Source organism: Rhinolophus hipposideros (genome assembly GCF_964194185.1).
Source record: "Rhinolophus hipposideros genome assembly, chromosome: 8".
In the NCBI taxonomy this organism is placed as follows: Eukaryota; Metazoa; Chordata; class Mammalia; order Chiroptera; family Rhinolophidae; genus Rhinolophus; species Rhinolophus hipposideros.
The window spans coordinates 62,411,210-62,434,433 of NC_138054.1; the positions used below are offsets into that span (position 1 = coordinate 62,411,210).

General features: G+C 34.4%; 1 protein-coding gene across 3 annotated transcripts in view; it reads left to right on the forward strand.

Moving 5' to 3' along the window:
* Positions 1–23,224, forward strand: part of STIL (STIL centriolar assembly protein) — a 54,122-nt gene that overhangs the window by 26,679 nt on the left and 4,219 nt on the right. For all 3 annotated transcript variants that reach the window (XM_081056562.1, XM_081056561.1, XM_081056563.1), the window contains 7 exons: positions 1,561–1,670; positions 2,618–2,732; positions 3,771–4,739; positions 8,512–8,677; positions 13,228–13,459; positions 18,146–18,359; positions 20,091–20,341. In XM_081056562.1, coding sequence (XP_080912688.1) covers positions 1,561–1,670; positions 2,618–2,732; positions 3,771–4,739; positions 8,512–8,677; positions 13,228–13,459; positions 18,146–18,359; positions 20,091–20,341 — 2,057 coding nt within the window. The remainder of the gene's footprint in view (positions 1–1,560; positions 1,671–2,617; positions 2,733–3,770; positions 4,740–8,511; positions 8,678–13,227; positions 13,460–18,145; positions 18,360–20,090; positions 20,342–23,224) is intronic.

A 23,224-nucleotide genomic window follows, 5' to 3' on the forward strand; every position in this document is an offset into this window, starting at 1 on the left:
CCCTCAGCTGTTACTGTTTAGCAAATCGTTTCTCACACTTAAAAGTCAGTGTTAATAATATATAATCCTAGGGATCAGAATGGGTTGTTGCTATATCTAATAAAATACATAAAAATACACAAGTGTCATTGTGTAAAAACATTCAAAGACACTTTTCAGTAAAATGGTTAGTTGTCCTATGTCTCGGACCAATAATAAAGAAATTCTATATTTTATTACAAAAATATTGAATAACTGAATAACCATGTTTCCACTCAGATCTTATTTTTTCTTTCATTTTATTTATAGGTTGTATTAGTTCATGAATAACGTTTTTACACTTTAATTATAAATATAATCATCATAAATGAAGTCTAATTTATTTTTATTTTAGAGACATATCATTTACTCATTTTATTCTTAAGGTGGTATTATCAGTTCAAAGTTATTACTTTAACTGAATCCCTGGTTGTTGAGTGATTTACATAATACAGTTGATTGATTTGTTTACTTTGACTTTTATAGCATGGACATGGACAGTATAAAACAGGTGGTTACATAAAAATAGAACTACCGTGTGATCCAGCAGTTCCATTTCTGGGTTTTTATCTGAAGGAAATGAAAACACTGATTCAAAAAGATACCTGCACCCTCATGTACATTGCAGCATTATTTACAATAGCCAAGACATACAAGCAACCTAATTGTCCATCAATAGATGAATGAATAAAGAAAATGTGGTACATATATATAATGTAATATTATTCAACCATAAAAAATAAGAAAATCTTGCCATTTGCCATAACATAGATGGACCTCGAAGGCATGATGCTAAGTGAAATAAACCAGACAGAAAAAGACAAGTAGCTTGTGTTCTCACTTATATATGGAATCTAAAAAAAAAAAAAGATAATTCAAATACAGAGAACAGATTGGTGGTTGCCAGAGGTGGGGATTGGTGACAGTAGTCAAAAGGTACAAACTTCCAGTTATAAAATACTAAGTCCTTAAGATGTAATGTACAGTATGGTGACTATAGTTAATACTGTATTGTATACAGTTGACCTTTAACACTGGTTTGAACTGCATGGGTCCATTTACACGCAGATTTTTTTTCATTTGACATGTGTAGTTCAAACCTGCATTGTTCAAGGGTCAACTCTAAGGTTGGGAATCTGTATGCCAGAGGACCAACTGTAGTTAAACATGGATTTTCAACTGCTTAGGGTGGGGTGGGGAACAGTACTCCTAACCCTCATGTTTAAGGATCAGTTCCTTTGAAAGTTGCTGAGAGAGTCAATCTTAAAAGTTATCATCATAAGAAAAAAAAATAGTAACTCTGTATGGTGATGGATGGACTTAACTTGGTGATCATTTCACAATATTTACAAATATGAAATAATTATGTTGTACACCTGAAATTAATGTTATTTCAATTATATCTCAATAAAAAAAATTTTAAGGTTACAGTTATAGAAATCAGAAGTGCCTCTCCCGCCAGTGTCTCAGAGCTACTTTTTATCTAAATATAATTCTCTGATTTTTAAGTCACATCTCACAGTATGACCTACTTCATTTCAGAATGTTGAACCTTCTGACAAGAATCTAATCCATTTTGAACTGAGTGCTAAAAGCCAAAATGCAGAAAGAGAGTTTTTCAACAAAGTTTCCAAGAATCTTTCAACTAAGAGGTAAAAGATTTATTTTTATCTGTGTACTTTTTATTTTCATTCCTACCCCATTCCTACCCCAGAGAGAGGGTTGGGAGATGAGGGGGAGAGAAAGGGGATGAGGTTAAGTGGGATGGAAGGAAGAAGGTGGAAGTGGAGGGGCGGAGGAGGGAGAGAAAAAGAAGAAATTTCAGGAAGACAGAAGAAGCTTTAATCTTTGCTGTGACAATGGAAGGTACAAGATATACCACCATGTTTCGACAATCAAACTATAAAATCACAAGGATGAGCCAATAAGAGTCTTACATTCTTACCACCAATAGCCCAGTTTATTTCTAATAATGCTATTTGTATTGAACTCTACTGTTTTCTCGTTTTGATGTAGCTACATTGGCATTCTTTTTCCTTTTTTTACTTTATATTCTATTCTTTCCTATTACTATTGTTGATTAAAGAATGCATGTCTTTGCTTAGCCTGAAATTGGAAAGGATATATGTGAATATACCAATCTGTTACAATATTTGTGAGGATAACATTTTAATTTGAAGGTTGGAAATAATGTTTATTTCCAGAAAAGTTGGGAAAGGCCTTGAGAAAACTAGAACTTGCTAAAGTAGGAGAAATAGTAATACATGTACCAAAGTTAAATCATGTCAGTAGTATAAAGAATAAAATTTGGATGGTTTCTCTTTGCTAAAAAAAAAAAAGAATAAGTGGGTTAAACTTGGAATGATCAGGCAAAGAGGGTCTTTTGTTCAGCATGAGTCTGATTGGGCCAGCTGTCCCAATCAGTTTGTTGCCCCTGGCAACAAACATTGTCCTGAAAAATTAATTTGTGGTTGTCAGATACTAAATTAAATAATCCAAATACTACTGTGGTTTATTAAAGGACTTTATTCAATTTCAAAAGAAAGAACAAACACTAGATTACTGAAGACTTTTCTTGTCTCCTCATCTACTCTTTTAGGTCTTCCCAAAAGTTATCTCCAGGGAAAATGCCAATAAATGATCATGACTCTGGTGTTGAAGATGAAGATTTTTCTCCGAGACCAATTCCTAGTCCTCATCCAGTGAGTCAGAAGGTATCACTCACTGATTTTAAAAAGTACTCACCTTTATGGTTAGAAACTTAAAAGTCACTTCATGTTAAAGCACTCAAAACTTAGCTGAAGTTTTATTCTAAGATATATCTAGCTATTTACATCTAGATGGCCATATATATATTTCTCACAGATGTATATTTATATAATTATCCCCAGAGAAAATTGAGACACAGATTAGTTAAGTTACTTGCCCAGGATTACACAACTAGTAAGTAATAAAGCTGGAATTCTGATTCAGGAAGTATGGTTTCAGAATCTGTTGCTTTTAACCCATATGCACTCAACATTCTGTACTATCACGACATTGGTTCTTATTACCATATTCTGAGAAAACGTTGTACTTACTTTTGGAGATTAATTGCAGTAATCCCCAAATTTGTTGATTGCAGCCAACCAGTGGGTTATTTTAGAATTGTACCTTAATTGGACTAATTACTTATTAGAAAAAAAAGGAATGGGAACGATTTTTAAAAATTAATATCAAATTATAACCAAATTCACCACAGTGAATATTTTGTTTACCCTTTCTACTCTCTTCCGACTCTTTTAGTTGATATCAGTAGAAAGAATAACAGGGAATAATATCACTTAGTGGAAAAATATTCTGAAGTACTTATTGGAAGATTATTATTTAAGATTCAGAAAGTATTTGCTGCTAAATCTGTTGAAGCATTCTGCCTATGATTTTTTTGCAGAGATAGGGTTTAAAAAGTCTATTGTAAAACAGTTTCTCATATTGTGTTCTATGATTTAAGCAGTGTTTAAATAAAAGGAGTTCCATCATTACATGTTCCATTCTTTGAGGGCAAGGACCTTGTTTGTTTTGCTCACAATTGTGTGCCTAATGCCTAGCACATAGAAGATGCCCAGAAAATATTCAGCTGTCTAGATAAAGAATAAATCCTTTTTTAATAAGTAGCTAGATATAATTTGGGAAATACTGGTCTAAGGAAAATAAAGCATATATCTTTCTGCTAAAAAAAACTTTTTCCTCTTTCACTTCTTTCCCATTTATAGATTTCTAAGATCCAGCCGTCAGTTCCAGAACTTTCACTTGTGTTGGATAGCAATTTCATAGACTCAAACCAGCTACAAAATCCTTTGGAAATGGTGAATAATGAAAACCCTCCTTTGTTGATTAACCACTCTGAACGCTTGGAGCCATTGCAAGCCCAGCTTTATGATGAGAAACACAGCCCAGAAGTTGAAGCTGGAGAGCCTTCCTTGAAAGGGCTACCAAAACAGTTAAACCAGGGCACTACTCCTTTGAGACACTGCAAAGAAAGACAGCCACCTACCTATAAGACTGGGAGCCCCCATATCAGGAACAGTGTTAAACCATCTTCTCTTAATGGGCCATCTCCTGATACATCTGAAAAGCTTCAAACAGTTTCTTCTGGAAATGTACACAAAGAAGAGTATCCTATAAGATTTTCCACATTTAATTCCAGGCAATGTTCTCTTGCCCCAGAGTCCCACCCACACAATTTTGTTTTTTCACCCCATAACTCAGAAAAACCAATGAAATTTCAGATACCTACTCCCTCACCACCATCTTACTATTCCACAAATGTTTGCAGCTGTTGTCAACATCATGGCCATGTTCACTATAGTCCAATGAATTCTTGGCAAGGAATGAATACAGTAGGATCCGTTCCAGACCCCCAGTCTGAAGCCCTTCAAAAACATTCACTGTTTCACTCAAGTGGATGTCCAGCTCTGTACCATAATGCATTCTATTCTTCAAGTAGTCCTATACCCTTGAGACCTCAAGGAAGCATGAGTGGTGGTTCTCCCCACAGTAATGTAGAACTGTCCCCTGTGGCAAGACTACCTTCACATGGGGACTCCTGTAACCTGTGGCCTTGTGCAGTGTGCGTGCACACAACCAAGACTGGGTCAGATAATGGAATGATGGGACTGTCTCCGGATGCGTATAGGTTCCTCACAGAGCAAGACCGACAGCTGAAACTACTTCAGGCACAGGTTTGCTGGGAGCTTTGTTCTTTTAAATTCTTGGTATTAAGATGGTTTCTTAAAAATAACTGGCAACTCTTCAGTAATTACATTTTATGGAGTAGAATCGTAGAATGCTAGAACTAGAAGGAGCCTTGGAAACTGAATTCTAGTCCTTACGGTTTTGTAAATAAGTAAAATGACGATTAGAAAGAGAGGTCATATATACATGGATTATTAAGGATTGAATGAGTTCCTAGGTAAGGGCTTAAAATAGTGTCTGGCATATAGTTAGTGCTCAGTAAATGTTAGCTGTTACTATCATTTTCATTATCATCTCAGTTAATGACATACTGTCACTCAGGCCAAAATCCCAGGCATCAAGAACCCAGGCTTTACTTTCTACATATATCCTGGACTGAACTACTCTTTACTGTCTTTCCTGCTACCTCCCTAATTCAAATTATCATTTTCTCTATTCATACATGGTGTTTCCCGTACTGTCCCCTCAGGTTTCCTGCAGTTGGAAACACCACAGCCATCTTTTTAAAGCTCTAGCTAGCTCATAGAGTGCCTGCTTAAAACACTTAATGGTATTCCCTTACAATTAGAATGGAATCCAGATTCCTTATCTTGGCCCTCAAAGACCTTTGGATTTGGTATCTGTCTGCACCCGCCCAGCTCATCTCTTGCCACTTTTTCCATGTTCACTATGCGTTAGCTGCAGTGGTATACTTTTTGTTCTTCAAAAACATGAATGTGTTTCCACTTCAGGTTCTTAAGCTTGCAGTTCCCTTTACTGAAACATTCTTCTAGTTCTTCTAATGACTAGCCTAGCTCCTCATCATTCAGGCCTTAATTAGATATTTTTGTTTTTGTTGTTTTTTTTGTCTCTAGGGAGGATGCTTACAAGATTCATCACTATTAGCACCTTAAATGGTACTTCACATATAATAGCTACTTAATACGTATTTCATAACTTGAATGAGTGAAAATGGCCACTAGAAAGGTTATACCAATTCAATACTTCAAATCAGGCATATCAAACTCTTAAATTATGAGTCTTATAATAGTTGTTATTCGATTTGCATAGTATTATCATTAAGATTGACCATTTTATTATTTATTGACCATTTGTATTTTCTTTATATAAAGTCTCTATCATTTACCCACTTTACTATTAAGTCATTTTCTAATTTTTAAGAGGTCATTGTGTATTAAGGAAATTGGTTCTTTATCATGTATATATGTGATATTTATTACAGTTTGTCTTAAGTGTTTTGTGTAATAACCATTTGTTTTGTACAGAATATTTCAGTTTCGATATAGTTAAATTTACCAGTCACTTTCTTTCTGGATTTTGTATTATGTTTAGAAAAGCCTTTCTTCCCTTCAGGATAATTTTTAAAAATCTATTCATCTTCCCTTCCAAAATTATATTTGTTGCTTCTATTTTATTTTGATATATGAGATAAGAGATTTTTTCTTTTTAATCTTCAGATAACAGGCCCCATATATTTATTGAATAATATATCTTTTTGTTAATGATTTATAAATGCATTATTGTATAATGTATCATGTGTTTGCATCTATTTCTGTACTGTGTTCTGCTCCATTGAGCTGCCTATCTATTCCAGCACCAGTACCATTCAGTTTAATCACTATAGCTTTATAATAAGTTTCCTATCAAGTGTTTCCTGTGTGTTCCAAACCTCCCTTTTTTTTTAATGGTAAGATTTCATTTTTTTAAATTAAAGTTTATTTGGGTGACAATGGTTAGTAAATTTACACAGATTTCAGGTGTACAATTCTGTATTACATCATCTATATGTTACATTGTGTGTTCCCCACCCAGAGTCAGTTCTCTTTCCATCACCATATATTCGATCCTGTTTACCCTCATCTACGACCCCTTGCCCCTCTTACCTCACTTTTCTTATCTGTAAATTTTGAGCAGAGATTGGTATATGTAGATTTGAAGGTTAAATGAGTGTGTACAGATACATGTATAGACATGTATACACGTATGAATAACATATACATATGTGTACATGTATTTATGTGTATACATACAGAGGGTGCCAAAAAAATGTGTGCACATTTTAAGAAAGGAAAAAACTATTAAAATTGTAATGCTCAGTATATTCCGATAACAAAAGATGAATACAAGTCATGCGCATACATTATTTTGGCACCCCCAGTATATAAGTACTTAGGGTAGGACTTGGCTATAGTTAGTACTCAGCAAATTAGAGCTATTTTATTTATCTCCTAATCCTTATAACAACCTTAGTTTTACATAATATTGAAGCTCATAGTGATTAAATCGCTTTTCCAAAAGATAGCAGAGTAGGATTTAAAATTATGTCCTTATGACACCAAAACCAGTGTCCTAAACCACTAAGTACATGTGCTGTTTTGTATTAATGCAGGTTAAATTTCTGCTGATTTTAACAATAATACTAATTTTCCTGTATTAATAAAGTTAACCTAAAATTAGTGAGATGAGTTGAACCCAATAGTATAATTTATAGGGAAGTAGAATATCATATTGTTTAAAAAAGGGAGGCTCTTCCACTCTTAAGTATATGCCCAAGAGAAATGGAAAAATATGCTCACACAAAAACTTGTATATGAATTATAAATAGCAAATTGTAAATATAAATAGCAACACTATTTATAATAGCCCAAAACGAAAACACTCCAAATGTCCACCGATTAATGAATGGATAAACACAATGTGATAACACACACAATGGGGTATTACTCAGCTATCGAAAGGAATAAAGATTGATAGATGCCAGAGCATGGATGACACTTTAAAAACGTTATGCTAAGTGAAGCAAAGCAAGATATAAGGCCATATATTATATGGTTCCATTTATATAAAATGTCCAGAGTAGGCAAATCTGTAGAGACAGAAAGTAGATGAGTGGTTGCCAGGGGCTGGAGAGAGGGGCAATGGAGAGTGACTGCTGATGGGTACAGAGATCTTTGGAGGATTGATGGATGCAAACTTTGTGAATATACTAAAAACCACTGAATTGTATACTCTAAAGGGATGAATTTTGTGGTATGTGAATTATATCTCAATTTAAAAAGGAGGAGGGGAAGTTTTCAGTGTTTGAGCCTTGGCTTTGCTACTTGTTAGTTATGTGACCTGGGCACATAACTTAATTGTTAATGCTTCATGTTTCCTTATCTGTAAAATGTATTTAATAGTAATACATTCTTCATGGGGTTATAAAATTATACCTGAAAGCTTTTAGCATAGTGCGTAAACAGGAAGCACTCAGTAACAGTTATTGTTAATATTTTCAGTTTCAGCATGACCAAACATGGGTAATTCTGATTAACCTTTATAAGAAGAATCTTGTGTAAAAATGTCCAATATTTGGTACATGGAGTCAGGGTATACCTCCCACCTTAGTTTTGATTTTTAAGTGAAATAGAAATGAAATATTAGTTTGAAGTATTAACATTCAGACTTTTCTATGAGTGTCAATTTATGAATGCTAATGTAAATACTTGTATGTTTTCACTTTTAAATTTACACATAGGAGAAAAAAAGAAAAAAGAAAAAAATAAATTTACACATAGGCTGAAGTGTTTCTTAATAATGAATGATAATGATTTTCTACATTGATTAAGTTTTATGGTAGTATTTAGTTGACATGTGAGAAAATATAGTTAAAGGTCAGTTATTTATAACTGGGGTACTTTGTAATTCATATTTAAACTCTGCTGCCAATTTTGTTGATTACTTCACTGTCAGTTTAAGGAATGTTTTTAATTGATACAGATTCAACGTTTATTGGAAGCACAGTCTCTTCAACCTTGTTCCCCTAAGACAACCACTGTTGAAGACACCGGGCAAGCTGCAAAACAAATGGAGTTGGTTTCTGTGGAAGCGCAGTCTTCCTCTGGTTTGCACATGAGAAAAAGTGTAAGCATTGCTGTGAGCACAGGTAATTTAATTTTTTTAATTTGTAAGGAATTTTTTAAAAATGCTTTTCATATCTACTTAAAATTTTTTTTTACATTGAAATTGTACAAATAGAACCAAAACCAAGGTGCTGAGAGTAAATAGTTTTAAGTCTTAGAGTAAGTTTACTCTTTGTGAAATAAAACTATACCTGAAAAAAGGTATGAAACTACATTAACATAATGCATTGTTTTTGCTACTTTCCCAGGCTGGACCCAATTCTAATAAGAGAAGTCATCTGTGGTTTGAGGGATCAGGGAAGGTTTCATCTATGCAGTGTTATTGACTCTGGGCCTTGAAGGGTATGTAGGATTTTAGCAGATGAAATTGAGAGGTGGTAGAACAGATTAGGCAGAGAAAATAATATGTATGGGCTCAGAAACACAGGGTTCTGAGTTGTTCAGAACTCTACATGTTATAGAGAGCCTTCATTACATCTTCCACAATGGAATATCGACTTTATTTGGTGAGCAACATTGAAGGCCTTAAAAGATCAACTAATAATGTAAATGACATACTTGTTTACATGTTTACTCACCATCAGACCATGAGATCTTTGTGTCCCCAGGGTCTGGCAAGATGTCTAGTACATAGGATAGTGATGATAAGAATGTGGAAGAGTCAAGTAGGTTGTTGATAAGAGTTGATAGCTAACTGGATGTAGCAGCTGAGGAAGAGGGAGAATTCAATAGTTACTCCAGCTAAATGCAATGTGATACCTTGGATTGGATCCTGGAACAGCAAAGAACATTAGTGGAAAAATTGCTGAAATCCAAATAAAGTCTATAGTTTTAGTTACTAGTAATGTACCAGTATTGGTTTCTTGATTTTGAAAAATGCATGATGGTAAAATAAGATGTTAACATCACGGGAAACTGGGTGAGGAGTATGCAGAAACTCTCTGTGTGATCATCCATAAATCTAGTAGTATTTCACAATTAAGAGTTTATTAAATTTGAAGATAAGTTACTCCAAGATTTTAAGCCTGGATAACAGAGGGAATGGTGGTAGTATTAAACAGAAGGAAGCAAGTTAGAGAAGCAGAGGACAAAGGATAAGTTCAGTCTAATCTGTTCAGATCTACCATTGGAAATGAAGATAGTAATGCTCAAGTGTCAGAAGAGTGAAGGTAGTTTGATGACATAAGACTTAACAAAAGTAACAGATGAAGATTTGAGACTGGAGAATAAAAATTTAAGAAAGATAATAAGGCGCCTGATGAATGCACTGTACACCTGAAGCTGAATAATAATGAATGCCAACTATAATTATATATATATATGTATATATATGTATGTATGTACTTACAAGAAGCGGAGTACAGCATTAGGAATAGAGACAGTGGAAATGTAATAGCTGTGTGCGATGTCAGAGGGATAGTGGATGGGGGGGGGGTCCACACAGTGTGAGGGATATAAATGATAAACGTCTGAGTATTACTTTGTCTTGTGCACCTGAAACTAATAAAAAAAAAGATAATAAGGAAGGCAGATTTCTGTATTTTTCTGAACTATATGTAGAAGGGAACAAGGAGCGAGGGTATCAAGAACTTCATGCACATTTATAAATCAAATTCAGATATTACTCAGTGTTAGTTTAAGAGTCTTTGGCTGCAAAGATAAACCACTTTGAATTAATTCAAAGGGGAATTTACTGAAAGGATATGGGAACGTTTCATGAAAGCCAAGGCCAAGAATGGGACTCGACTGCAGGAAAAAACAACTAGAAACTGAAATACCATTAGGACTATTCAGTTATTCTACATGGCGGTTTTACTCAACTCTGCAGTCTGCATTGCTTTACATGGTAAAATACAGCTCACCTAGAGTTCCAAAGTTTATGTGTTGCACAGTTCTAGCCATATGCACAAACCAGGTTACTATCCTTCATTCCCAGTTTCATATTGTAGAGAACCTGAATGGCCAAGTTTGGATTAGGTTTTATTTGGTTCAATTGTAAGGGGGTTGAGAATCACATAATTGGGACGTATCTGCTGGAGTCCTACCTTTGTTATTGTAGGGGTGACAAAAAGAGAGAGAGAGAGAAAAGTAAGTTGTAGAGGGGTGGTGGTGAAGGAGCTGTGGGGTATTTTGAGCTAAATAAACATACCAAAAAGTGCAGTTCCTCTTATGTCCTCCTGTAAAATTCTGTACATAACTGTATTACAGTGGCTTATCATCTGTGTATGTTACTAGACTAAGCTTTTGGGATCTGGAACACTGCCTTATTCACTAGTGTCTCTTCATTACCTACGTAACATTGATGCCTAACCCAATGTGTACTGAATAAATGATAATTGAGTGAAGTTATTCACATTTGAACTGATATTCTGAAATTATTTGAAATAAGTTTTCAAGCATGATATACAGAGGATGTCAAAAAAATGTATACACATTTTAAGAAAGAAAAATACTGTATTAAAATTGTAATACTCAATATATACCAATATAACAAAAGATGAACACAAGTCATGTGTATACATTTTTTTGGCACCCCCGTATAGAATTAAAATATTTTGAAACTTCATAGATTCATATATGCCCAGAGTTATTATATGCAGAAAAATGAATAATAATTTGAACTAGAATGGCTCTTAGAAGCATATTTATTCTGTAATGATACTTAATTTTAATTCCCCAGTGTGTGTGTGTGTGTGTGTGTGTGTGTGTGTGTGTGATATTCAGGAAGAGTAACAGTACTTATGTAACTTTTTCAAAATTGTTCTTTTTAAAAAATTGTTTCTAAATGTTAAGTGAATACAAGGTTAAACCATGCTTTTATTAATTTATTTTCCTAAAATCATTCAAATTGACCCTCAATATAGAAACCATTTGAGTTGGATTTACTTTTTGGTTTTATTTGTTTCTTTAAATTATTATATAAAGCAGTATTTCCCAAATTGTAGAATGCATACTGCTCTAGTTCAAAAGATGATTTGGGGGGGGCATACAAATTATATTTTGTAGATATATTTATTCTTAGGAGTATTGGAAAAAATATGGCACATTAAATCTATGATTTCATAAAAATGATGAAGCTAGGTAAAAATGTGGTATGCTGAAGAAAAATAGCAAGCAAATAGTGTATGCAAATAGTTCAGCAAATACTTATGCAACTGATCCATAAAGTTTGGGAAACATTTCATTTTTAAATACTTGCCTGATATTACAAGGTGTGATTAAACAATATGGTAAATGTTTAAATTAAAAAAACATTTATTACAGTAAAAGACACATTGCCATTAATCCCCCTCAAAATATTCCTCGTCACTTTGAACACACTTATCCAATCGTTCTTGCCACTTTCTGAAGCAGTTCTGGAAGTCCTCTTTCGTGAGTGTCTTTAGTTGTGCTGTCGTGGCTGCCTCGATGTCCTGAACTATTTTCACTTTGGGGAAGAACCGGAAGTCATATGGTGCTAGATCCAGTGAATAAGGTGAGTGAGGATACACAGTAATGTTTGTATTTGACAGAAATTGCCGTGCAACAGAAGCGATGTGTCACATGGAGCGTTGTCATGATAGAGGGTGATTTACAGAACACTTTAAACCACATCTTCTCAACTGTAGCTCACACCCAAGTAACTGCACCATACAAGCTGAAACTTGTCACACACTGTTACTAAGGTTCGATGTGCCACTTCCCGTATTGAAGATTCCTGCCTTTCCGTTGGATGGCACTTGGCAACAGCATTTACTGTATCTTTTGATCACTACGGAAATGCTCTGTGTCATATATCGCTTCTGGTATATGGCAATTTCTGTCAAATAAAAATATTACGGTGTATCCTCATCCATCTTACCCACCGGATCTGGCACCATGCACTTCTTGCTCTTCCCCAAAGTCAAAATAACCATGAAAGGTAAAGGTTTTGAATCGATTCAGGCTGTCAAGGCAGCCATGACAGCACAACTGAAGACAGTCACTCAAGAGGATTTTCAGAACTAACTTCAGAAAATGGCAAGAACGATGGCATAAGTGTATTCAAAGCAAGGGGGAGTATTTTGAGGGGGATTAATGACAATGTGTCTTTTACTGTAATACATTTTTTTAATTTAAGTGTTCGCCATATTTTTGATCATACCTCATACATATGTGTCTGATCCATACCTAATATAGCCTCATAAATATTATACGTAAGGATCCAAAGCAGAGAGCCTAGAGATTTATGTTTTATATAAATTTCTGCTGTTTTTCAAAACAGCTTTTCAACACACAGACAGACAGACACACACACACACACACACACATACACACCCCAAATTGTATTCAGAACTTGAGCATGTGAAACTCATCATTTGAGAGCAACAACTCTTGAAGAATCAGAGCTCAGAATATCCCCCTTTTCTTTGTACCCCAGTGTTCTATCTTTTCATATTCCTCCTACTGCTTTGTGATATTTGTGAGGAAATGTAATTTGAAAGCAGTTCTAGGTAATTGTACTAATGTAGTATAGCTAGTCTTAATGGTTTGTCAGAATTATTTTTATAGTGGAATATCTGTTTCAGTGTTTGTTAAAACATTTGACCTTCAGGTGCCAGCTTGTTTTGGAATGCAGCAGGTGATGATCGAGAGCCTGAATCTCAGCTGAAGCAAGATGATACCAAGATTTCCAGTGAGGACATGAATTTTTCTGTTGATATTAATAATGAAGTCACAAGTCCTCCAGGTAGTGCATCTTCATTAAAAGCAGTTGATATTCCCAGTTTTGAAGACAGCAACATTGCCGTGGAAGAAGAATTCAATCAGCCACTTTCAGTATCCAAGTAAGGTCTCTTTGATTGAATATTCATCCTACTTCCTTTTTTCTTTTTAAATTCTAATATTGGTTTGGTGTTCTGACTCATATGTGCATACTAACCCATGCATACATATGTATCTACATTTATTTCTGTATATATCTGAATATATTTGAAAATCCTGACTTCATACCAATCTTCTGATTCCAATCCTTCACCCATTTTTCTTATTTAAAACTTCTTTTCCCAACATTGATAAGCCTGGCTTTCATTATGTACAATATACTCATTTGTTCAGTCCTAGTGTACACATAATGTAGTTTTCAGAATTGCCAAGAATTCTGAAACACATTTACTAGAATATGTTTGTAGTTCTTTTTATCTTTAGCCTTACAACATCCAACAAAAATACTTTTCAAAGTTATTTAGGTTAGTTTTTTCCTCCTTTGTTCCGTTATGTGCTTATGTTATTTGTATGCAATGCCATTAAGTGTTACTGTTTGTATTCCACCTTGGGGTCCCTCCATATTCTGGTTGACTTTGTTTTTTTGGTGTGTGAAACATCACTATGGTTCTAACAGACCACAAACTATATGAAAAGATATATTCTGAAAGAACTGTTCTCATCCCTGCTACCCTGTTTCCAAATTCTCCTTTTTCCACCTCTTTTTCCACCCAATCTCTTTAGTTACTGGTTTAGCTTTCCTGTATTTCTTTTGTACAAATGAGCACTTATACCTGTATTTTCTTATGTTACTTCTTTCTTACATGAAGTGTAGAAAAGCAGTATATCACAGGTACTCGCCTGAACCTGACTCTTTTCACTTAGTAGTGTATACTGAAAATCAGTCCAAATCAGTTCGTAGAGATTTTTCTTATTTTTAATAGCTGTATATTACATCATTGTGTATTTCGTTGTACCGTAGTTTAACGAAATGCTCTTATTTATAAGCCTTTAGACTGTTTCTAATGTTTTTCAATTACAAATAATGCTACAGTTAATCACTTTATTTGTGCATGTATATTTTTGAGTTGTTTTAGAAGTGGGGTTCCTGCATCCAAAGTTAAGTCCATATGTAATTTTGTTAAGTATTATCAAATTCCCCTGCAAAAGGGTGTACCAGGTTGTGTTCTCACCAGCAATGTATGACATTATCTGTTTCCCCACAGCCATGCCTACAAAATATATTGCGATATTTTTAAAAAGCTTTTCTACCAGTCTGATAAGTGATAAATGATACCTTGGTACTGTTTTAATTTTCATTTTTAAAATTATGAATGAATGAGTTTGTCATGTTGAGGGTCAGTTTGGTATATTTGTGAATTATCTGTTTGTCTTTCCTATGCCATTTATATTAGAGTTTTATGTCCTTGATGCCCCAATTTTTAAGTTTTCCCTATATATTAGAGATGTTGGTATATGTCGTGAATATTTTCTTTTAGTTTGTCAATTGTCTTTTGCCATATAATGATTTTTTTACTTTAGTAGTCACATTTATTGACTTTTCCTTTAAAATTATATCTTGACTAGTGTTTTACAAAGATTTATTTTAGCTAATATTTATTGAGATTATCATGTACCAAATGAGTGCTTGGCACTTCATATCAATTTAAAATTAAACAAGTGGAAAAAATTGAAAATAAGCTGAGTTTTAAAGAAGAGGTATAGTTAGAAAAATCATACCATATCTATAAAATAAAATATTATATAAAGATTAAAACTTGCTTTTAAGAATAGTTAATTAAATGGGAAGGCACTCGTGATATAATATTAGATTTTAAAAAGCAGCTTCCCAAACTATGTGGTACAGTTTTCAGAGAAAATACATATCTATATAAAAAGCAAAGATGGAATTCCTCAAAAATGTTAACAGTAGTTATCTCTAGATATTAAATTACGTGTGACTTTTCTTTATTCTTGGTATAACTTTGAGCAGTTACCTAACGCCTGTGGCTGAATTTCCTCAACTGTCAAATAGGGATAATATGTGCTTTCTGTCTCATAGGTCTTTCTGGTAAGGATTATATAAGATGATGGACTTGAAACAGTGCCTGCCCCATATATAATAAGCTTCCTGCTAGCTAAATTTATTATAACTTTTCTGTTTTCTATAATAGCTACAGATTACTGTTCTTACAAAAAATGTTTTTAAATATTGCTTTCTGTAGTTATTTTTTAAATATATATTTACCATAGTTCCCTGAAAATAAGACCGGGTCTTATATTCATTTTTGCTCCAAGAGGTGCATTAGGGCTTATTTTCAGGGGACGTCTTATTTTTTCATGTACAACAATCTGCATTTATTCATGTACAAAAATCTACATTTATTCACATACCGTCCTGTCATCTATTTCTGGAATATCGCCATAACTCTCCAAACCCCCAATTCTGGCTTGAATTCTTGCGACTCCATTTCCTGCAGAAGCATTGGCCCCAATCTCTCGTGTCCAGCAGTAGAGCTCTCCTTCAATGAGCACTTCTTGTCCATGTAGCCTGCTTGTAGCGCATTGGCAACACAGCTGTCAGTGATTTCATCCCAGGAATTCTTCACCCAAGTCACGACCTCTTGCAGGCTAGGCTTCACGTTTCCACGCTGAGTTCTCTCCGTTCTATTTTCAGTGTAGTCATTGATTTCCATGCGCAAATGGTCCTTGAATGGCTTGTTTATTGCAATATCAAGAGTCTGGAGACAGTCAGTCATTCCTGCGGGAATCGTTATTTGATCTGTTCTTCTCTCTGCAAGGAAGTTCTTCATGTCTTTAGTGCGGTGAGTGCTGGCTGAATCCCAGACTAGCAGACCTCTTTGGCCACCTCGCAAAACAAGTGGCAGCCTTAAATCGACCCACTTCCTTATAACTGCTAGTGTGCACCAGGCTTTTTCGGTTTCAAGAACATAAATGCCTGAAACACGTTCAAGCTTATCTTTCTAGTCCTTAGTGATGATTAGAGGTGGGGCTTTCTTTCCACTTGATGAATTGCTAAAATATAGGTAACGCTTGCACTTTTCATAACCAGTGGAGGGAATGTAGATTGTCAAGGCACCCTTCTGATCACTTGTCCTTTGAGACCCTTGGCCCACAAACACTGCAGTTTCATCCATAGCAATCATGTTGGAGAGTTGGTATTTAGAAAAGTTGATGCCGTCAACAAAGGACTTGAATGCAAGTGCGCATTTAATAACTTCAGTATCTTCCAGCTTGAACAGTGTTGTCGATCTTAGAGGCAGTTCATATCGCTGAAGAAAGCCATCAGCCAGTGTGGTGATGCTTTGAATTCTTCTGGGGATATTTCTAACTGTGGTGCCATTGCAAGGGCAAATGCTTGAATATCAGCCCTGTGCACAGCCAAAGCCTGTGCTCTCCTGTCAGCAATGCATTCACAGGTGATGTTTTCCAGCTCAGAAAATAATGGTTGCTGATCTGATCCACACTTGTACTTCTTAGCATTTCCCTCGTCCACCTGTTGACTAAGGTTATCGTACTTTGCTTGCCATTTTCGAACCATTCGGAGATCCAACTTCTTCTCTTTGCAGAAAACCATAAGATTCTTGCCCCTGGAGTCCTTCACGATTCCTTTCTTGTACTCGACGGAATAGCTCTTTGTTTTTGTCTGGGGGTCAAAATATTATTCCCTTTAAATTTACCATTAAATCAAGTGTTAATTGAAGACTTACGAGACAGGAGTGGCAACAAAAATGATGACAGTTAAGAATTATGGTCCACACAAAAGCAATGAAAAATTGCAGGCACCAAAATTCAGAAAACATTTCTTTATTTCACACGAGTGTATTAAGTACATCTGTTATAACACATGACGTATTGAATTATGAATATTCATATTAGACACAACCACATTCGTTCGTTATCAAGTGCGCACGTTATTTGTGTGTTGTGTCTGTACTTCGATTGGTCATTTGGCAATAAGTCTCGAGTTCATCTGTTTACATAGGTGTTTACCTCTCGTCCAAAGGTGCCGGCTTGGGTATTATCATTTATTTTAAGTATTAATGTCAATAATGTTTATTTATTTATCTAATTATATATTAATGTTATTTTATAATTCAATACGTCTGTCGTGTCTTGCAACAGACGTACTAAATGCGTCGTCTAGCTGACAATCTTAATGGGGCTTATTTTTGGGATAGGGCTTATATTATAAGTAAGCATCCTGAAAAATCACGCTAGGGCTTATTTTCCGGTTAGGTCTTATTTTGGGGGAAGTGTACGGTGTATTCTAACTTTGAAAATAATAAATGTTCATTGTATAAAATTTGCAAAATACATAAAAGCATAAAGAAGAAAAATTTTACCAAGTATATAATGTGATTAGAAATGGCAACTTATGAACTCTCATTTGACAAAGTTTTTAACTACATGTATATTTTAAAACTTGAAGTGAACAAATAATATATTTAAAATTTTCAGGTACTCTATAAATTTCTTTTGCACCAAGTTCAGGAGAAATCAACAGGTTGCTTTCCAACTTTCAGAGAAAGTTTTCTGAATATGTTATAAACAACATATCTCAAAAAGGTATCATAATCCAACTTATATGCAGCCTATCAAGATGAGATGCTCCTCACTTAAGAGCTAAAAATACAAACAGAATCTACTTGAGTCTTTACCTTTCTTCCAAAGTTCCTGCACTTCAAATGTAGTTACCTTGGTACCTTGATAACTAACATTTACATTATATATATCCTTTCAAGCAGCTCTTCTCCACTTATGAGTGAAGAACCTGATGTGCCTTTGCTCTTTCCGAATTCCCCACTGGCAGAGAATGTAAGCATGTGCTTACAGAGTGGACCAACAGAGGGTGCTAGTAACAACTGTGTAACATCAGGGGAACCAAAAATTGAGCAAGTAATGCAACGCTTGCCTCATCAACAACCATCAGATAACCAGAAAATATACCAGGATTTATTGGTAAGAAAAGTAAAGCATTTCATCTTTTGTGGAATGGTTATTTAGTCTAGGGTATACTAGTTAAGCCCTTTCCTATCTTTAAACTGACTGGGACCTTGATATAAAAAGATTTTCTGTAAATTAATGATATATCATTTATTTCTTTTAGCTTTTCTTAAATTATGATACCCTAAATTCAGTAATTTACTGTAAGCATTCCAATCATCAGGTACTTAGATAGCCAGGAAACAAAGCACGATATTTTAAAAATTTAAGTGTTAATATTATGCCAAATTCAAACTAAAGTTAGTACCATAAAAAACAACCAAGAGGTTGCAGGAAGTTTGAACATTGGAAAGACGTATGATATTTATGATAATAGTTACTGATTTCAATTTAGGTAAGCAGATTTTTACTGAATACTTAGCTTTGTCTAAGAAAGTGAACTAAGTAAAGTGGATAATATAAAGATGAATATGACAGTCTCTGCACTTGAGACCTAGGGGAAATGCCGCATGAATACCAATAACAAACAATTACAGGACAGGCTGAGAAATGCTGTAAGCAAAGGTAGCACAGCATAAAATGGGGTAATTCTGTTTGGAGGAAATAATTGTCTTAGAAAAGTTAGAATGTGAACTGGGACTTGAAGGTTGGAGACCCTGGCTGTCACTTCCTTCCAAATTTTAGACTTTGGAACATTTGATTTCTTCGTTTAAAATTGAAGGCTAATTAAGCATAGGGCCCTAAGTATTCATCAATGAACGCATATTTTTTATTTGCCTGCTAGGTCCTAGACTGGTGCAAGCAACTGTGTGCTGGGGGAATGAAATATGCTTTAATGTCAGGAAGGCAGAGATAGTATCACAGGTCATTATCATTCAGAGTGAAAAAAGAAAGTCAAATTCTGAAAGTAACAAAGAGCTGTGTAATGTATAACTGAAATATTGTCATTTTCAAATGAAAACATGACTTAAAACTTGTTTATAAAGAATTTACTATAAATCCTTGAAAATACTTGAAGTATTACTCAAATGATTTTAAATCTGTTGGTTTTAAAATGAAGAAGTTCTGAACAAACATTCTAAGTTTCTCTAGGGTCTGATGAAATCATTAGGATGAGCTGTTTATAAAAGCTCCATAATACTTGCAAATGTACTTGATAATTTGTAGAATTTGGCAAGATACGATTTTGCTTTTCCCTTATGCTATTATTTACATTTTTGTTTCCTAATATTGTTGTTTTTGTTTTCCTAATATTGTTAATATTGATTTTTCCTTTTTTTTTTTCAGTTACAGTTGACATTCAATATTATTTTATATTAGTTTCAGGTGTACAGCGTAGTGGTTAGACATTTATATAATTTATGCAGTGATCCCCTGGGTTAGTCTAGTACCCACCTGCCACTATACATAGTTGTTGCAACATTATTGACTATATACTCTATACTGTACTTATCCCTGTAACTATTTTGTAACTACCAAAATGTGTTTCTTAATCCCTTCACCTTTTTTTTACCCAGCTCCCCAACCACTCTCCTCTGGCAACCGTCAGTTTGCTCTTTGTATCTATGAATCTGTTTCTATTTTGTTGGTTTATTTTGTTCTTTAGATTCTACATATAAGTGAGATCATGGGGTATTTGTCTTTCTTATCAGTCTGACTTATTTCACTTAGCATAATAATACCCTCTAGGTTCATCCATGTTGTCACATAGTGATTTTAAAAGTATGTCCTTTTTATTTTCATCAGGGTCAAGTGAACCACCTATTAAATAACTCCTCTAAAGAAACTGAGGAACCATCTACCAAAGCAGTAATTATCAGCCATGAATGCACCAGAACCCAAAATGTTTACCATACGAAGAAAAAAAAACATGATTCAGGACCAGTGGACAAAGACTATGTTCTTAATGCAACCCTTAAGCAACTAAGAAGCCTTGGAGTAAAAATTGATTCTCCCACTAAAGTGAAGAAAAATGCACATAAAGTGGATCATGCCAGGTAACTTTAAAATTTGTTTTAAAAGATGAATACATTTTAGATATATTGCAGCAGTCTCATGGGAAAAAGTATAAATTTGCCACTCAGTTCAATTGATTTATCATTTATTCAGGGCCTGCTATATGTATGATGAATAAGAAATCATCTCTACCCTTTAGATTCTTCATTTTGGTAGGAGAGCGGGTTATATATATAAGTAATTAGAGAGATATCGTGCAATGTCTCCTGGGTAAAAATGCCAGTATAATGCTCTAGGAGTCAGGAAAGAGAAATGAGCTTTTATTCGTTCCCGGTGTCTGGAAAGTCTTCTGGGGGTGACAATGTCTGCACCAGCTCCTGGATGTACAGTTTGCAGTTGTGCCATCTAAAAAGCAAAAACATTCCTTTTTTCTAGGAATGCATTTTGAAGAATAATAGTTACATGAACCTCACTCATTACTCACCAGTTCCAACAGGCCATGTTCTGTTCAGATTCCTCTTCAGACATGACTGTAGCACATACTTGTTTTTAAAGAGGATAAAATCTGGAAAATATATTATTAAGGTTAGCCTGTTTTCTGTTACTTATTTTTGTTGCTGTTTTCTAGTTACAAAAGTAATACAGTATCATGAGTTTTAAAAAGTATCAAATAATCCACTAGAATATCAGATAAAATTCAAAACTCCCTATACCCCAAACTCCTCAGTCTGACTCCTCCAAGGTTACCTCTCATTTCTTTTGTGTTCTTCTAGAAATGTTTTAGTATATATGAATATGTGTATAAGTGTTATGATTTGGGGGGTTTTGCTTTATAGCTTACTTTTCTTTATAGGTATATGCAGTTCTTTGCCATGCATTTAAACAGCTGCATACTACTCTATTGTATCCATGTACTATAATATAGTGAACGCCAGTCCTCTGTTAATGAGCTTTTAGGCTGAATCTCTTATTTTTACCTCAGACAGTGCTAAGTGAACATCAGTCTATAGGTACTTGCACAAGTATCTTTGCATGATGAATTCCTACAGGTGGACAAGATCAAAGGATATGGGCTGTAAGGTTTTGGGAAATGTTGCCATTCCCCACCAAAACAGTTGTAACAGTTTGTATTCCTCCCAACAGTGTCCAAGAGTCAGGCTAGTGCTTTGAAGGTTAAATTTCAATACTGTGAGATAGAGGCTATATAGCGTCTGTTGAAATGCACAGATCACCCTGTTATCTCTGTGGAACCCTTACAGTTTAGTGTGGCTGCCTTTGGGGAATAGTGTTTAGGTAATGTATTTCTTCACAGTGGCCACCCTATTTTAATGTTTCTCGTGTGAAACACTGAAATTAACGCGTTTTAGTGTATAATGAACTTGATTCATTTTTTTTTTAATGCTTAGAATGAAATAGAAAGTAAAGACTTCTTGGTATATCAGTGTGGGATAGTCAAATTGTTTTACTCAAGATTGTTTTCCTCTTAATTTAACTAACAATTTATGTTATAAATTTATACTATGAAAATAGTACATGCTCAGGATTGGAATTTTTAAAAATGAAGAAAATGTCACCTGAACTGTTAAAACCCAAAGAAAATCAGCTTTTTAGGAAACAGTTGTAGTTTTACTATCTGTACAATTTTGTTTTTCTTTATGTAACATTATAAAATAGCCATTTTCATTTAATATTATGGGCTCTACTTATTTTTAAAATTCAGTTATCTCTGTGAGTTGCAAAATTCATAGATACACATTCATAGATAGGATTTTAGTTTCACATAAGATAATTTTCTGAAGGAAGTGAAAACAGATGTGAAAAAAATCGTTCTCAGTTTCAAGCAATATGTTGAATCAAGTATTTCCATAAAGGGGTAAGCTGGCAAACTTTTTACAATAGCATAGCTAGCTATATCTTGATATGAAAAAAATATTTTTAAGGTTTTATTATATTGTATAAATTGTTATATAAAACATTGTAGAACTCTGGAAATAGAGTTTAATATTTGTTTTGTTTCCATTGTCAAAGAAATACAGACCTATTTTGGAAAATTTGGAAAAATATACCCAAAAAAACCCCATATTTGCAACAAACTCAATTATTAATATTTTGCTTTTGTATTTCCTGTTTGTTTTTTCTAAAATGATTTTAGAAGCAGCCATTTACTGAGTACTCATAATGTGTCAGGAATGATGCTAAAGTTTTATGCAGTATTATTTCATTTAATCCTTAAAATAATCGGTGTGATAGATACTATTGTTGTTACTGTTTTATAGATGAGGAAATTAAGTACCAGTTTGCCCAAGGTCCCACACCTGTGAATTTAAATCTATCTCCTCTAACTCCAAAGTTCATGACTTTGTTTGCTGCGGGGAGGGGTGTTGACTGTTTTGCTATACTGCTTACTGCTTGTTTAATTTTTTGGTGGGGTCTGATGGTGGTGTATATGTCCTGCTTTGTGTTTTGATTGTGCTGTACATACCAAAAAAAACATTTTTTTTGGCTTTGGCTTTACATTGGGAAATGAGCATGTTTTCCAAGTTGTTGTAACCCCTTCTAAGCATCATCTTTAATGGGGATATATGAGGTGTGATCAAACAATACAGTGAATGTTAAAAAATTACTACAGTAAAAGACACAATGCGATTAATCCCCCTCAAAATACTCCTCATCACCTCAAACTCATCCCATCGTTCTTGCCACTTTCTGAAGCTGTTCTGGAAGTCCTCTTTAGTGAGTTTTTTAGTTGTGCTGTCGTGGCTGCCTCGATGTCTTGAATTGATTCAAAACATTCACCTTTTGTGGTCATTTTGACTTTGGGGAAGAGCCAGATGTCACACAGTGCTAGCTAGACTCAATGAGTCTGGTAGATGAGGACACACCATAATGTTTTTATTTGACAGAAATTGCCATACCAGAAGTGA